The 13,418-nt window shown below is 46.2% G+C and overlaps 1 protein-coding gene across 1 annotated transcript; it reads right to left on the bottom strand.

Moving 5' to 3' along the window:
- Window positions 1-271: 271 nt before the first annotated feature.
- dusp16 (dual specificity phosphatase 16) lies at window positions 272-7,174 on the bottom strand. Its single transcript, XM_026327082.1, has 6 exons — window positions 6,882-7,174; window positions 5,373-5,511; window positions 3,677-3,840; window positions 3,145-3,304; window positions 2,925-3,048; window positions 272-2,530 (listed from the first exon to the last, which is right to left on the bottom strand). Exons 1-6 carry the CDS (start codon window positions 7,143-7,145, stop codon window positions 1,426-1,428), a joined length of 1,956 nt encoding a protein of 651 aa, XP_026182867.1. The 5' UTR covers window positions 7,146-7,174; the 3' UTR covers window positions 272-1,425.
- Between the last annotated feature and the right edge of the window lie 6,244 nt (window positions 7,175-13,418).

The following is a 13,418-nucleotide window of genomic DNA, read 5'->3' as shown; positions in this document are numbered from 1 at the left end:
GTTTCCCACGCTGTGACCTTTAAAATGACCTTCTGTTGACCCTGAGACTGGGCGCGACTGGACGCGGCGTTCCTGCTTTCACATTTCCAGGTGCAGGTGACGTCACAAACTGTTCCTGCCGTACCTGGAAATGTTTCACCTTCACCTGCTCTGAAGACTGGACAGCGTGCACCGCGACAGCGCCCCCTGCGTTTGCCTGTTGGAACATCAGTGCAAACATCTGGCTGTGAGCAGACATCGACTCATAACTGAAGAAATAATTCAACCGACAATGAATTCTTTCTTTTAATGGTTTATTCTCCATCAATGCTCTGCCTCTTGTCTGGATCCAGCTGTGGACAGATGAAAACACAAAGGGACCCCCCAGGCACTAAGGCCTGCACCAGTTTCACTCATGCTGTGTCTCATTGTGTCTGTATCTACGTCTGTCTGGTTAGAAAGAAATGGGCCCTGCAGAGAAATACTGCTGTAAGCACAGGCTGCACAGTAAATTCAAACCAGGTGTGTTCAGGTGATTCCACAGGTAAACATGGAGGGAAGGAGACCAGCACAGTGAAGCAGACCAGCAACCAGAAGGTATCGAAGTCACACTGTCACTGGAGCGTGTTATTGATTTATACGCTTGAAATCAAACCCGTTTTCCACGTTAACTGTGGAGATGTGTGATCTCGCGCTCTACAAGAGTCCCAGCCTCTTTCAAATCCACCAGGTTTTGATTCCTGCCCCTCGTCTGTTCCAGACACCTGAGATGGGTGAGGGTGAGGATGGGAGCTGAGACGGGCCCACGTGTCTGTAGTGTCTCTGCAGTCTGTGCTGCTGTTGGACGGTGTTCACTGACATGGTTCTGTTACTTAGCCTGAGACGGCCCAAACCCCAGAACCAGCCCAGTAGAACAGTCCAGTCTAACAGCAGCACAAACTGCAGGGGTTGGCTCTTTGTCTTTTTAATGTTGTCAGCTGGCTCTGGACCTGCTGTTCTGATTCCTCTGGTCCCCCCACACAACTTTCACCAGTGTCAGAAACTGCAGGTTAAACTGGACTGGCTCAACAGACTCACTTTACACACACACACACACACACACACACACACACACACACACAGAATCCTGTTAGCCTAGCCACATTCAGGCTAAAACCAACCCATAATGCACCACTCTGTAGCAGACCGCAGTGCTCTCTCCATTCAGTCTGGTGTGGACACATAATAGTCTCGTCCTCTAATCTAAGACCTGATTTCCTGAAAAACCATCAGAGCCACGTGCAGTGTGAAAGGCTGCAGCTCGCACTGATCCCGCCTCCTGTTTCTTCAGTCTGCGGACTCGGCGCCTGCGATGCTGCCTGTTCCTCCACAACCCTTACAGCACCTGACACCAGAGGAGTCGCAGGAGTCCTGACCCAAAAGGTCTAACAAGGTCTCGGAGCAGTTTCAGGAGACCTCGATGACCTCCATGCTGCCGGAGAAGCTCGACTGACTCCCCACCTTCCCCATGTCCTCTCTGGACCTGCTGTCCGTGATCCCGTCCCCAAACTCCATCTGACAGCTTCGCCGTTTCAGCTGCTTCTCAAAGCTGCTCTCCTCATGCCAGCTCCTCCTCGAGTCTCCGCGGTCGCCCGTCCTCTGCCGGCTGCGCCGCCGTACCGCCTCTAGGCCATGGCCGCAACCGTAGGCCGTGAAGCCTCCGCCGCTGCTCAGGATGGAGGTGGAGTAGAAACGCGCGGAGTCGGACGAGAGGTACCAGCCGCCAGCCAGAGAGGAGGTGGAGACGGTGACGGGGCCCAGCAGGATGTCGGAGTGCCAGCCTTTCAGGGCGCCGCCGGATCCCGGTTTGGCCAGATGCTGCTGGCTGCGAGAGAGGCCAAACAGGAAGCTGGTGGTGTTCTCCTCCATGCTGCCGCTCCTGTGCAGCTCGTGCGAACAGCTCGGAGCAGCAGGTGGAGGTTTGGTGAAGCTGTTGGAGGCCGGCGGCGCCACTCGCTCGGGTCCATTGGCCTCCTCCTTGTCAGGGCTGTGTTCTGGAGTGGACTGCTCTGAGACCTCCTCCACTGGGGAGAACTGGCAGGGTTTACTGGTGGACTCTTTGAAGCCAGATGGTTTGTAGTACTCGGCAGCGTCTCCTGATCCCCCGTGAGGGACGAACACTCTGTGAGCAGCGCTCCCGCCAGACTCGCCATACGACTTGATGTCCAGGGAGAAGGATCGCTTCAGCCGGGTGTTGTCTTCAGGTTCGTCCGGGAGCTGCAGGCCACTCAGAGCCTGAGCCAGCAGACGCTCCTCGGGGGCGTCGGCTAAAACACAGGGCAGGGTGAGGGGCTCCAGCTGGGACAGGCCGGGGCCCACGGGGGCCTCCGGACAGGCTGGAGCCTCTAGGACCTCCGGTGGAGCGGGAACCTCGCAGCTCGGCTCCTGATGATGGAGGGACCTCAGTTTAGTTTCCGTACCGTGAGGACTCTTTATCTTCTTCTCAAAGTCCAGCAGCTGACCCAGGAAGTTGAAGTTGGGAGAGATGGTCGGCCTCTTCTCCTTCACAAACCTAAAGCAGAAAAACAAACAAAACAGGAAGCTGCTCATTAGTGTGAATCATGCAGAGTTTTTAAATCAGCAGAGACACGAAGACAGATTAACTGTTTGACAGGAATCTGAACTCGGACCACACTGAAGATCACAGTGCAGTGGGAAGATATGATCTTTGACTGATCGAAAAGCTGCTGAAAGGTTCCGGGAGAGTGAAAGGAAAAGGTTTTGGGCTTTCTGTCCTTGACAACATGCACTTTGCTCACTGGGAAAAGTAAAAAGGTGAAGAATGACATCTACCACCAACTGAACCAGCTGCTGCAGGATCCTAAAATGCACAGCCGCAAACTTTCAAACCTCAGTTCAGACTTAAAACCGTGTCTCACAGGCGAGACGGTGTTAATGACTCCCACCTGTACGCCTCATCCAATGACATGTCCATCCTCTTCATGATGTAGGCGATGGCGATGGTGGCGGAACGAGAGATCCCAGCCAGACAGTGGACCAGCACTCGAGCGTTGGACGCTTTCGCCTTCTCTGAAATACACCAACAGCCTGTCAGTTCATATCAGCTCACATTCCTGTACCTCCTAAAGGAGCTTTGTCCTCGTAGAGTTTGCTGAGTGTGCTGACCTATGAACTCAACCGATCTGTCCAGCCAGGGCAGGATCTTCTCACAGAAGGAGTCATTAACAGGGACTCTGAGGAAGTGAGACTCTGGGATGAAGTCTGGTTTGGGGCAGGTGTTACTGGCGTTCAGGACGTAGGCGATGTCGTTCTGCTGCATCAGGTCCTAGAGAGAAAACAGCCGGAGACAGAAAGAACATAGATGTACATCAAGGAACAAGGAGAGAGACTTTTGCTGGGAACCTGCAATAACAAAACCACCAAGTGTGTCAAACCATTTGAACCTCTACAAACGAGGAACCAGAAGAGAGTCAGGATGGTTTCTGGAGAAAACATCTGACAGCATTACATGGTAACGTCGAGGTTTGTGCCTCACTACCACAAGCTCAACAGCCTCAGATGCATGAACACAGTTTGAAGCTCAGACTCAATGTTGATGAGAGGAACAAAACAAAAGTGTCTCAGAAAAACTCTAACAAATCTAATCTACAGAACCCTGGTTCTGCAGTCGACAGACGGCCTACAGACTCTGAGATACCTTGTTGAGCACGTCTCTCTGGCAGCCCAGGTACAGGTGAGGCAGGATGCGGGTTGGCCCAACGTTTGTGACGGGCAGACAGGGCTGAGAGATGCAGGAGGGAACCAGAGTGGACTTCCCCTCACACAGACCAGGAAACAGGTGGGAGAACTGGGAGAAACCACCTGGAACAAGAAGATATAACATTTAGGACCCAGTGCTGCAGACAGTCAGTCAAAACAGGTCAGGTTCACCTTTTTCTATCTGACAAATATATTTTATTGATTCCCTGAGTCCTTATCATGTGTTGACGGTGATACTGAACCGCCTGCTGCACCCTCTACGCACGGTTCATCCTCTACTCTCGTTGCTAGGCAACAAGCCTCTGCAGCCTCCATCAGCTCTGCAGCTCCAACACAAACCTCAGAGCCAAGCATCAGCGTTTATTCTGATCTCCATGGATCTCCCAGCATGCACCGAGACACGAGGTCTCATTGACAACAGGAAAAGACAGACGGTATGTCAGTCGCTGGTCAAAAGGCTCAGGGCTGGCCGGATATTTTCTATACAACACAAACTACAGTGTTCCTTAAGTTTGATTACATGTAGGTTTGATTTATTTGTATTCCTCTTGACTGTCTTTTTAATCTTTTCTATGATTTTATTTACTCCGATATTTTTTATGAACCTGTGGACAGGAAAACGTAGATTAAATGGACTTACTTTACACCGTCATGTTTTTCTTTCTGCTAAACCAAAATCCACAGATTGACCCGTCAATGAAAATCTTCAAATATATATTTTTATTTTTAAACCCTGTCAGTAATGTCCTACAGCAGCTGCTCACTGTGGCTTTTAATCAAACAAACAGGAGGAAACAGCCCATTAGTTGGGGACTAGTTTCAGCGGCGGATGAATCCACGTTTGGTCTGTAGTGAGCTTTAGCGGCAGCAGGGCAGTGTATGAGAATAAAGTCCAGTGTGCTCACAGTTAACATTTAAAGAAAAGTGCCTTTTTTTAAATGATTAATGTGCCGCTGCTCTTGGTCTCAGACAGAACCACAACCCTCTTGAGTTTTCTCTGAACTTCCCTTTGGAGCTTCCCCTGCAGCTCAAGCCTCTGTTATCGGACAGATACGGGTTCCTCATTCACTCACAGCCGAGAGAAGCTGTGGTTGTGTAACTGTTCAGTCTTCGACCAAGTGATTTTGGGAAGCCCAGAAGTCTCTGTGTTTTGTTTTTTTTTTGGACGTGTGAGGGTGGAGCTGTCAGCGCAGCATTACATCATGGTTACATAACATAACCCTCAGTGGAAAGAAGGGAGGACGTCTGCAGTCGACCCGCCTGTCGGTCAAACTAACACACAGCTTGATGACAAACGGCCGAGCTCAGGCTGAGGCTGCTGCAGCCAAACACAGTTCAACACCAGGGCTGCTGCTCCGTCCCTGAATTTACAGATTATCGATTAGATTATACCTAACACACCACTAATTAACAGCAGAGCTCACCATGGGCAAAAGTAATTGACAAAGGGTAAAAATACTCACCTTCTCATAAGTTAAAGTATAGGAACCAAAAATCTAACAGTACGTATTATTGCCCATTTCAGACAGAGACACATAATATGAGTGAAATACGTATAATGCTGAAGCCGCTTTTCATTGGTTTGCAGCAAACACCAGTGGTCGTCCTTTGAGTGTGGAGGTCGAGAGACTGACCTGAGAGCAGGTGGACGGAGGGGAAACTCCTCTCCAGTTTAACCAGCAGGACGCTGAGGAAAGACTCCGAGCTGAGAGCGGCCGGGTCCGAAGAACTCTGATCGTAAACGACGACCTCCTGATCGCCCTGCAGCTGCAGCTACGACAGAAACACACAGACATACTGTCACAGACTCATCCTCAGGGAATCATCGCGAACGTGAGGAGAAAAAAGCTTCTTAAATCACCTTTTATAAACCAAACAGTTAAATGACTCATCTGGAAAATAAGCAGCGGATTAACTGAGAAACCGACCTCATGTCAAACTAAGACCTGATGATTTATGACCTTGGCAACTTCAGAGAGTGTTTTAGGAAGGTCTGTGTTTTGCAAAAAAGACAAAAAGAAAATCAATGAACTTTGTGAAAGTGAAACCTGGAGGAATCTGTCGGGCGTCTCTAACAGTCAAGAGCCTCCTTCTCAGCTCAGCAGACACTAAACTGCAGTGGTTTGGGTCGTTTCTAGATTTTTCTCACTCGAGGAAACTCTGCTCTCTCGTTCAGTGCACGCAGAAATAATTACAGCTCATAATCGTAGGAAAATGTTGCCTCAGTAATAAAACGAGCAGCCAAGCTTCATTAAAGCTGTTATTCCAACTTCACAGCGCACCATAAAAAGGGAGGAGCTTTGTTAAATATAAATATCCTGTGCTGAGGTCAGACGCCCACGTTACACAGCGAGAAGAATGGACCACATTTCAACACACGCAGTTTAAGTGTTTCAAGCAGAACAACACTGGATTTTAATGTTTCACAAAAAACAAACTCAAAAGCAAAATGTTTTGCTTGAAGGTATTTTGGGTTGTTTGTTGTCAGCTGATTGAAGTCACGAGTTTTAACCGTTGTGGTTCCCGAGGTTTAACCGAAGGTGGATGTTTTGCATTAGAGCTGAAAAAGGCCTGTGACAGTAAGACCAGACTTTTCACACCAGCCTGACACTGTCACAGACCATGACTGAACTGAGACAACCCCCTATGCAAACTTATACTCATACTACTATTACTACTATTACTACTTTGTCTTAGCAGTATCTGGGGGATAATCATGCTCTCAGTCATAGAACAACAGTTTCCATAACTTGGAGACTTTAAGGACTGTAACCTGGAAGTTATTTAGTCACTTCAGCCCAGTGTTTTAGATTTTACTTGTTTAGTCTTTGTCAGTGCTTCCATTAATCGAATGCTGAATTATCTATTACCAGAACTGACAGTGACCAGCTGCTGTTTGTAGTGAAGCCATGGATGCACAGACAACTGTCCCTGGATCCCTGTGGCACTGAAGGAAACTTAAAAACAGCAGGATTCTGAATGAGGTTCTGCAGCCTCTGTTTCCCTTGGGTAATGAGAGTCACACCGAACCAAATCAAAGTATGTGACCACATTTTGGACCCAGAGCTCTGGGGAAGATGAGGATTTTCTAATCAAGAATCTTTAATGAGCCCGGTGACACTCCTGAATGTGACTGTGTTTACCTTCTTCTTGGCCGAGTGCTGCAGCAACTCAGCGATCTGGATCTTGTCCTGTTGCAGCCTCCTCTTCATCAGCTTGGAGCAGTTCACATTCACCGCCTCCAGGATGTGTGCGGCGTTGTAGTCCACGAAGGGCCGGCTGTCGATCAGCACCACCCGGTCCAGCCCCCCCTCCAGCAGGGCCACGAGAGCCTCTGCTCCAATGGGTCGCACCGCACCAGGCCTCAGCATCCCCGGCCCACACCTGGACACTGGACGACCTGACATGTCAAACCCTTTTAATTCCTCCCCCTCCCACCCCCCCCACCCCCCTCCCTGCTCGTAGTCCTCCTCCTCCCCACTTCCTCTGCCTCGTTGGTGTCCCGGACCGGCGGCCCAGCGGCCCAGCGCAGTGATGCGTCCTGCCGAGGAGCTTCAGATGATGAAGAGCTCCATTGTGCCTGCCCAGTATGATGTCATCAGGATGGCGGTTGGCAACCTGAACCTCCGGGACGAGAGACACCGAGAAAAAGAGAGAGAGAGAGAGAGAGAGAGAGAGAGAGAGAGAGAGAGAGAGAGACCTCACTGTCCTCAAAGGCTAAAACCCCCACCCCTCCAACTACCCTCTGTGAGGGACTGCAGGTTAAAGCTTCTGTGTGTGTTCAGTCTGTTTTTTGTCTTAGGGGGAGGGGTCTCATTCACATGACAGCAGGTGTGAAAGAAAAAGTAGTTCCCTCCTGGACTGAGATGGTATCACTGTGCACCTTGATCCTGCTCTTCATGCTGAACTGGTTTCACACTCTGCGACAAAGGAGACAAAAAAGACCAGTCAGTTTTAGGTTCATCGCAAACTGTCATTCAACATTTCCCACCTGGACTCATGGTTCTTATTCTGTCTGAGCCCTAAAGTTTCGGTCACGCTCGGTCACTGTTTGCAGACGCCAGCAGACGACGGAAACAAATGTGGTAGCTAAGAGAGGTAAACAACAAACACGCTCACAGCAGCAAGTGCTGAAACAAATACTCAAACCAAAAGTAAAAGTGTTACTACGGTAAAGGCAGAGCCTGGTCCCAGTGTGTCTCCCTGATGGAAGCGGAGCGTTTTTACTTCCCGCTAAATGTCCCTGCGCTACTCTCCACCCACTGACTCAGACTCGGCAAGGAAATTCCCTCGTGTTGAAAAAGCAGCGGTTACACAGTCGAGTCCTGCGCAAAGAAAATCCCCAAACAAGTTCCTCCTCAACAGCTCCCGTCCTCAGAAAACTCCCAAGCTGCTCCAAACTAAATACAAACGTTTAGAGTCTCCTCAGACCTTCAGCGTCCGTTCACTCCCTCGGGCTGGAGGCACAGTTCCAACATCTCCAACCAAACCGGCACCGGCACCGGCACATGATCTGCAGCTTTTAGGAAATCCAGTTTCCTGACAGGTGACATTTAGCGCTTTACCAGAGCCACCAAACGCGACTGCAAAAAGTGACCTCAATATTTTATATCAGACCTAAACCCAACAATTACTTTCCTTGATTTGTCCATTGACACACATCATGGTCTGATTGGTTATTAATCCTTTCAGACATTTCTCCAGTTAAAATCTACTGGTGGCCACTCTCTTACTTTGCACTGAACTGACCTGAGTTAATTCATTTCAAATATAAGATGTTTAATCTGTGATCTATTTCTCAACTAGCCCATCAGGTGTGAGACAATAGTGAAAAGAATCTGCCTGCAATATCCCAACACAGACTGAAAGGTGACATTTGTTTCTACATCAGGTAATTAACAGCAGGTGACTTTCAGTTCTAGTTACCTGTAAATGCGTCCGTCACGTCTGTCTAAAGCAGTAAAACAATTAGTCATAGGTGGCAGGAAACATGAGTAGCTGCAGTGAGCCTCCGCCTGATTTTAGGCTTTGAAAATAAAACTTACTGCACAGACCATCCTCAGGCTCTGGAGTTCCCAATGGGATGTAATGGAAGTGCAGGTGCTCTGCAGCTGACAGGAAGTTTAACTCCACATTTAACAAAACCAAGACAACGTGTGAATCTCACAAACAGCAGCTGAAGCATGAAGCTCGCCTCTTCCGTCTTGGTCCACCTCGCACTGTAAACCCCAATATACAGGAGTTTAACCAAAATAAGATCAAATTTAGCCAAAATAAGATCAAGTTTAACCAAGATAAGATCAAAGATCAAGTTTAACCAAAATAAGATCAAGTTTAACCAAAATAAGATCAAGTTTAACCAAAATAAGATCATATTCAGTGAATGACTCGACAAGGAAGCCAGATCTCATCATCCTGACAATAATAACAGATAAAGATCTTGCCCTGTTTCCTGGTGCTGTGGTCTCACGTTCAGTACACCTGCAGCAGGTGTGTGTCCGGTGGTTCAACCTGTCGGCAGAATCTATCCAAAGGTTAATAACTCGGCTGTGACAGCGGCCAATCAGAGGACTTTAACCCCTTGCTGACATCACCAGGTTAAACCCAAGCAGCCAAAACCAACACTGATGCAAACATTACTTTAAAGAGCTGTTCGCACCACTCAACACAGCCACAACAGAAATGGAAACTGGTTTTAATTGAAGCAGGTCAGATCCCACCGAGGGTAGAGAGGGAATATACAACATACAGCACCAAGGAAATCAGACCTAAACAGAAGGACGAAGACCAGGCACCAAGGACATTAAATCATTTTCAACACTAGGAAAACAAAATAAAATGGAGTATTTTGTCAAAATCAAACCAATGACCCTGCAGATAAAACATTTAGCAAACTAGGAAAGGGTTTCACTCCTCAAACTTCTAAAACTGAGGATCAGCCTCGCTGCCAAACAGACACCATGTTCTCATCCTGAACCGTGAAGTCAGCCCGCTCCAGCCTGATATTCCTGGACTCCATCTCTCATGTGGATGCCTACGTCTGAGCCTCGCTGCACCTTTGAAGCAGCGAAGGTTTGATTCCTGTGGGCTCATTGAGGACAGAGCACAGATCTGAAAAAATCTCATTTCTGTGCCCAAATTCAGATGGTTATTAAAGGATCAGCTGATTCAGTCCGTCACTTTTTACAGTCTCTGTTTCCACTGCAGCTTCTCTCTGCTCACAGCAACGACTGGAGCTGGTTTTTGGATCTGGTTTTGTTTCCTGGATTCATGCACATTACGCTGAGTACACCACATTCATTGGTGCTGTCAGTCTCTGGATGGGATTTGGACTCAGTAACACACACACTGAATCACCCGCTGCTTCATGTAACCTGATCAATAATTTGAGTTTTGTGTTGTCTGACATTATTTCAGAGTGAACTCAATAATATCCTGACATGATCATTGACTTGATGTGACTTTTCTTTGTTCTGCTTTGCAGAAAGACTTTTACGCTAAGGCTCAGTATCACACACCTGTCTTTCAATATTAACTGCTACTGGCCTGACAGGACACAAAAGTGCTGTTAAAAAGTGCAACGATTTTCCTGGAAACGGGGCCAGAAAAAAGGTCATGGCTTCCTCATAATCACAGCGCTGCAACAGCTCGACAGCAGGAATGTACTGACATAGATCAAGAAGTGAAATGGTTCAATAATTTACTGTAAACAAGGCAAAGACGTACTGGTGCACAGAGTGGAAGACGCTGGGCTCAAGGTCTGGATGTGGATGCCGTGGTCTTTAACTTCACTGCTGCTCCAAACGAGGCAGCACCAACACCGCCTGAAAGTTCTGATCAACATTTGTGGTTTTCCTAAACTTTCCAAGTTCTACCTAACATTTCCCTGTAACTGAATGAGGTTTCAGTTCATTCTGTACCTGGCCATCACTGACGTTACTAGTTCCTATAGAGGAACCTTCCCACAGTGCTCGGTGACTCCTGGTTCCTCTAAACATGAATGTTTCCTGTGACGTTGAAAACCTGCCGTGATCATAGCGTTACTCTGTTCGTGTCCTACAATGAGACGGTTTAACCTACTTCACCGGTTCCTGCAGCCTTGAGCTGTGACCTTTTCAAACCAATTATCACTCCAACTGATGATTCTTTTCAATATCAATTAATCTGCTGTTAATGTTCTCGACGGTCTGTGAAATGTGAGATTTTCTCCCAAAACCCAAAGACATCCAGAAACTTAAACCAACTGATCAACACACACACACAGTCACTGAGTAACTGAAGTGCCATTCTGTAATTTCACTAAGGTTAAATTAGCGAGGAGCACAGACTTCATGCCCCCCCTCCTAAACCTTTCAGCCGGTCGGCCATGTTGGTTGTTGACATCAGCGTCTCTCGGTTATCACACGTTTTGTTTCTTTGCTGGTGCAGAGTCTCAGAGGAAACAGAAACTGAATAGAGACCATTAAAGATTCGATAAGGGGTTCCTTGGCAGCGGAGCTTGACGAGCCCGGGTATTTTACCAACTTGGAACCGGATCCAAAATAGAAGGGTCAATCAGAACCGTCCCCAACAACAACACAGCCCAGCTGAGCTCCATCAGCCTCATGTTTACACACAGATTTTAACAGAGTGACCTTTAAATTCCCTCGCTGTGAAAAACAAAGCCATCAATTCTCTGAACTGAACACCAACTTCCTCAATGACACAAAAGTGGACACAATAAAACCTCAGTTAATCATGAAGAGGAGCTGAACTCAGGCCAAATACCGGTCTCATCTGATCTGGGGTCTGTGATGTGATGGCTTACATCAACCATATATCAAAAATACACTACTTAATGCCTCAATGTTACTGGAGGCTATATTTGTTTGTTTATGTTAACAACATTATTAATGAGTCATTACATTGATCCTATGTTTCCTGACTAACACGTTGAAAACTGAAGGTACACGGGGCTGAAATTCATATTTATTGGTATTAAATGCCCACACATCATTTTCTATTTTTAAATTAGCTGTTCTGTCCAACCAACAGTTTAAAAATCAAGTTTATGGGTTTATTGTCACTGCGGGTTAATCAATAATTTGACAAAGCAATAATTAAGTGAAGATTAATGGAAATGAAAGGTTTACTCTCTAAAACGTCAGCTGATAAAAAGAAAGGAAAGGAAACACTATTTCACATTAAATAATGAGTCTGATTAAACTTATATCCGACAGTTTGCCAGTCAGCCAACAGGGATCTAAAGTTATGGTCACTGGTTTATTAAAGTGTGTTAATAATGTCTTCTCCTCCAATATTGATAAGGCTAATAATAATAATAATAATAAGACAATATGAGGTTTAACTTTAATGCCAGCTAATCCAAAGTTGTATACACAGACTTTAGTGCAACTTCACACTTAATTTTCAGACAGGTTTTATTTATGGTAGCATACTAACTAATAACTCATGTAAAACTATTTCAAGCTGTTCTAGGAAAATCTCCCTTTGGAATTATTTAAGAAAACAGCCAACAATATTCACTAAAATCAGTTTTTATTCTAATTAGGTTAGGTAGTGAACAAGAGGGAATAGTTCCCTTAAAGGAAAGATTTTCAAATGCCAGCTGAGCATAAGCTGTTTTACTACTTTTTAATAATTACATAAAAACATAACCTGAATCTGGGTCGACTCTCAAGAAATCTTCACAGACTTTTTCTTCTAATATAAATATTTAAGCTAAATATAAATATTAGCTAAGATAAACAAATATAAACAGTTATAAGCTAAATATAAACATAAACAGTTACAAGCTAAACATAATAAATATTAGCTATAAGCTAAACATAAACATTAGCTATATACTAAATATAAATGTAAACATTAGTTATAAGCTAAATATAATAAATATTAGCTATAAGCTAAATATAAACATTAGCTATAAGCTAAATATAAACATAAACATTAGTTATAAGCTAAACATAATAAATATTAGCTATAAGCTAAATATAAATATAAACATTAGTTATAAGCTAAATATAATAAATATGACCTATAAGGTAAATATAAATATAAACAGTTATAAGCTAAATATAATAAATATTAGCTATAAGCTAAAACAAACTCTACTAAAATATTTCAATGAGGTTTGGTGCTGATTTGGGGGGGGGGGGGGGGTATTTAGTTTGGGCTCACGGAATAAAAAGTTATGATACCAGTTCTTAAAGAGTCTGGCCACAGTCTGGGTCGACTCGGACGTGGTTCGGGTGGACATTTTCAGACGTGACGTTAGCGCGTCGTTAGCTAGTCTCGGTGTTGCGGACCGACTGGCCGCCGGGCCGAGTCCTGTAAAACCGTCAACCCTCCGCGTGAACGTCGGTAAAAGCTCACCGCCAGTTTGGCCTTTGACCGACACACGCACCAAACTTTAACTTTAGGCCCCGTTAACGCAACTTTACCGATTTACACTTTAACCAGAAAGTCTCAGTAAACTCACCGCCTGAAAACTCGACGCCAAAGTCCCAAGACCAGCTCCGCCGGCCCGGCTGCTGTGAAGACGGAGCTCGGCTCGGTGTACCGGGACCTGTGGGTTTAAAACCGACCGAGCAGGAGCGGTGAAGTTGGCCCAAACGGAGGAGCGGGACTCGGTGCCGCGGCTGCCATGAGCGATGAGGTCACTGCGATAAAAATAAAGGATG

Source organism: Mastacembelus armatus, chromosome 23, assembly GCF_900324485.2.
Source record: "Mastacembelus armatus chromosome 23, fMasArm1.2, whole genome shotgun sequence".
Lineage (NCBI taxonomy): Eukaryota > Metazoa > Chordata > Actinopteri > Synbranchiformes > Mastacembelidae > Mastacembelus > Mastacembelus armatus.
The sequence above is the reverse complement of the archived record's forward strand: the minus strand, read 5'-3'. Positions and strand labels throughout refer to the sequence as shown.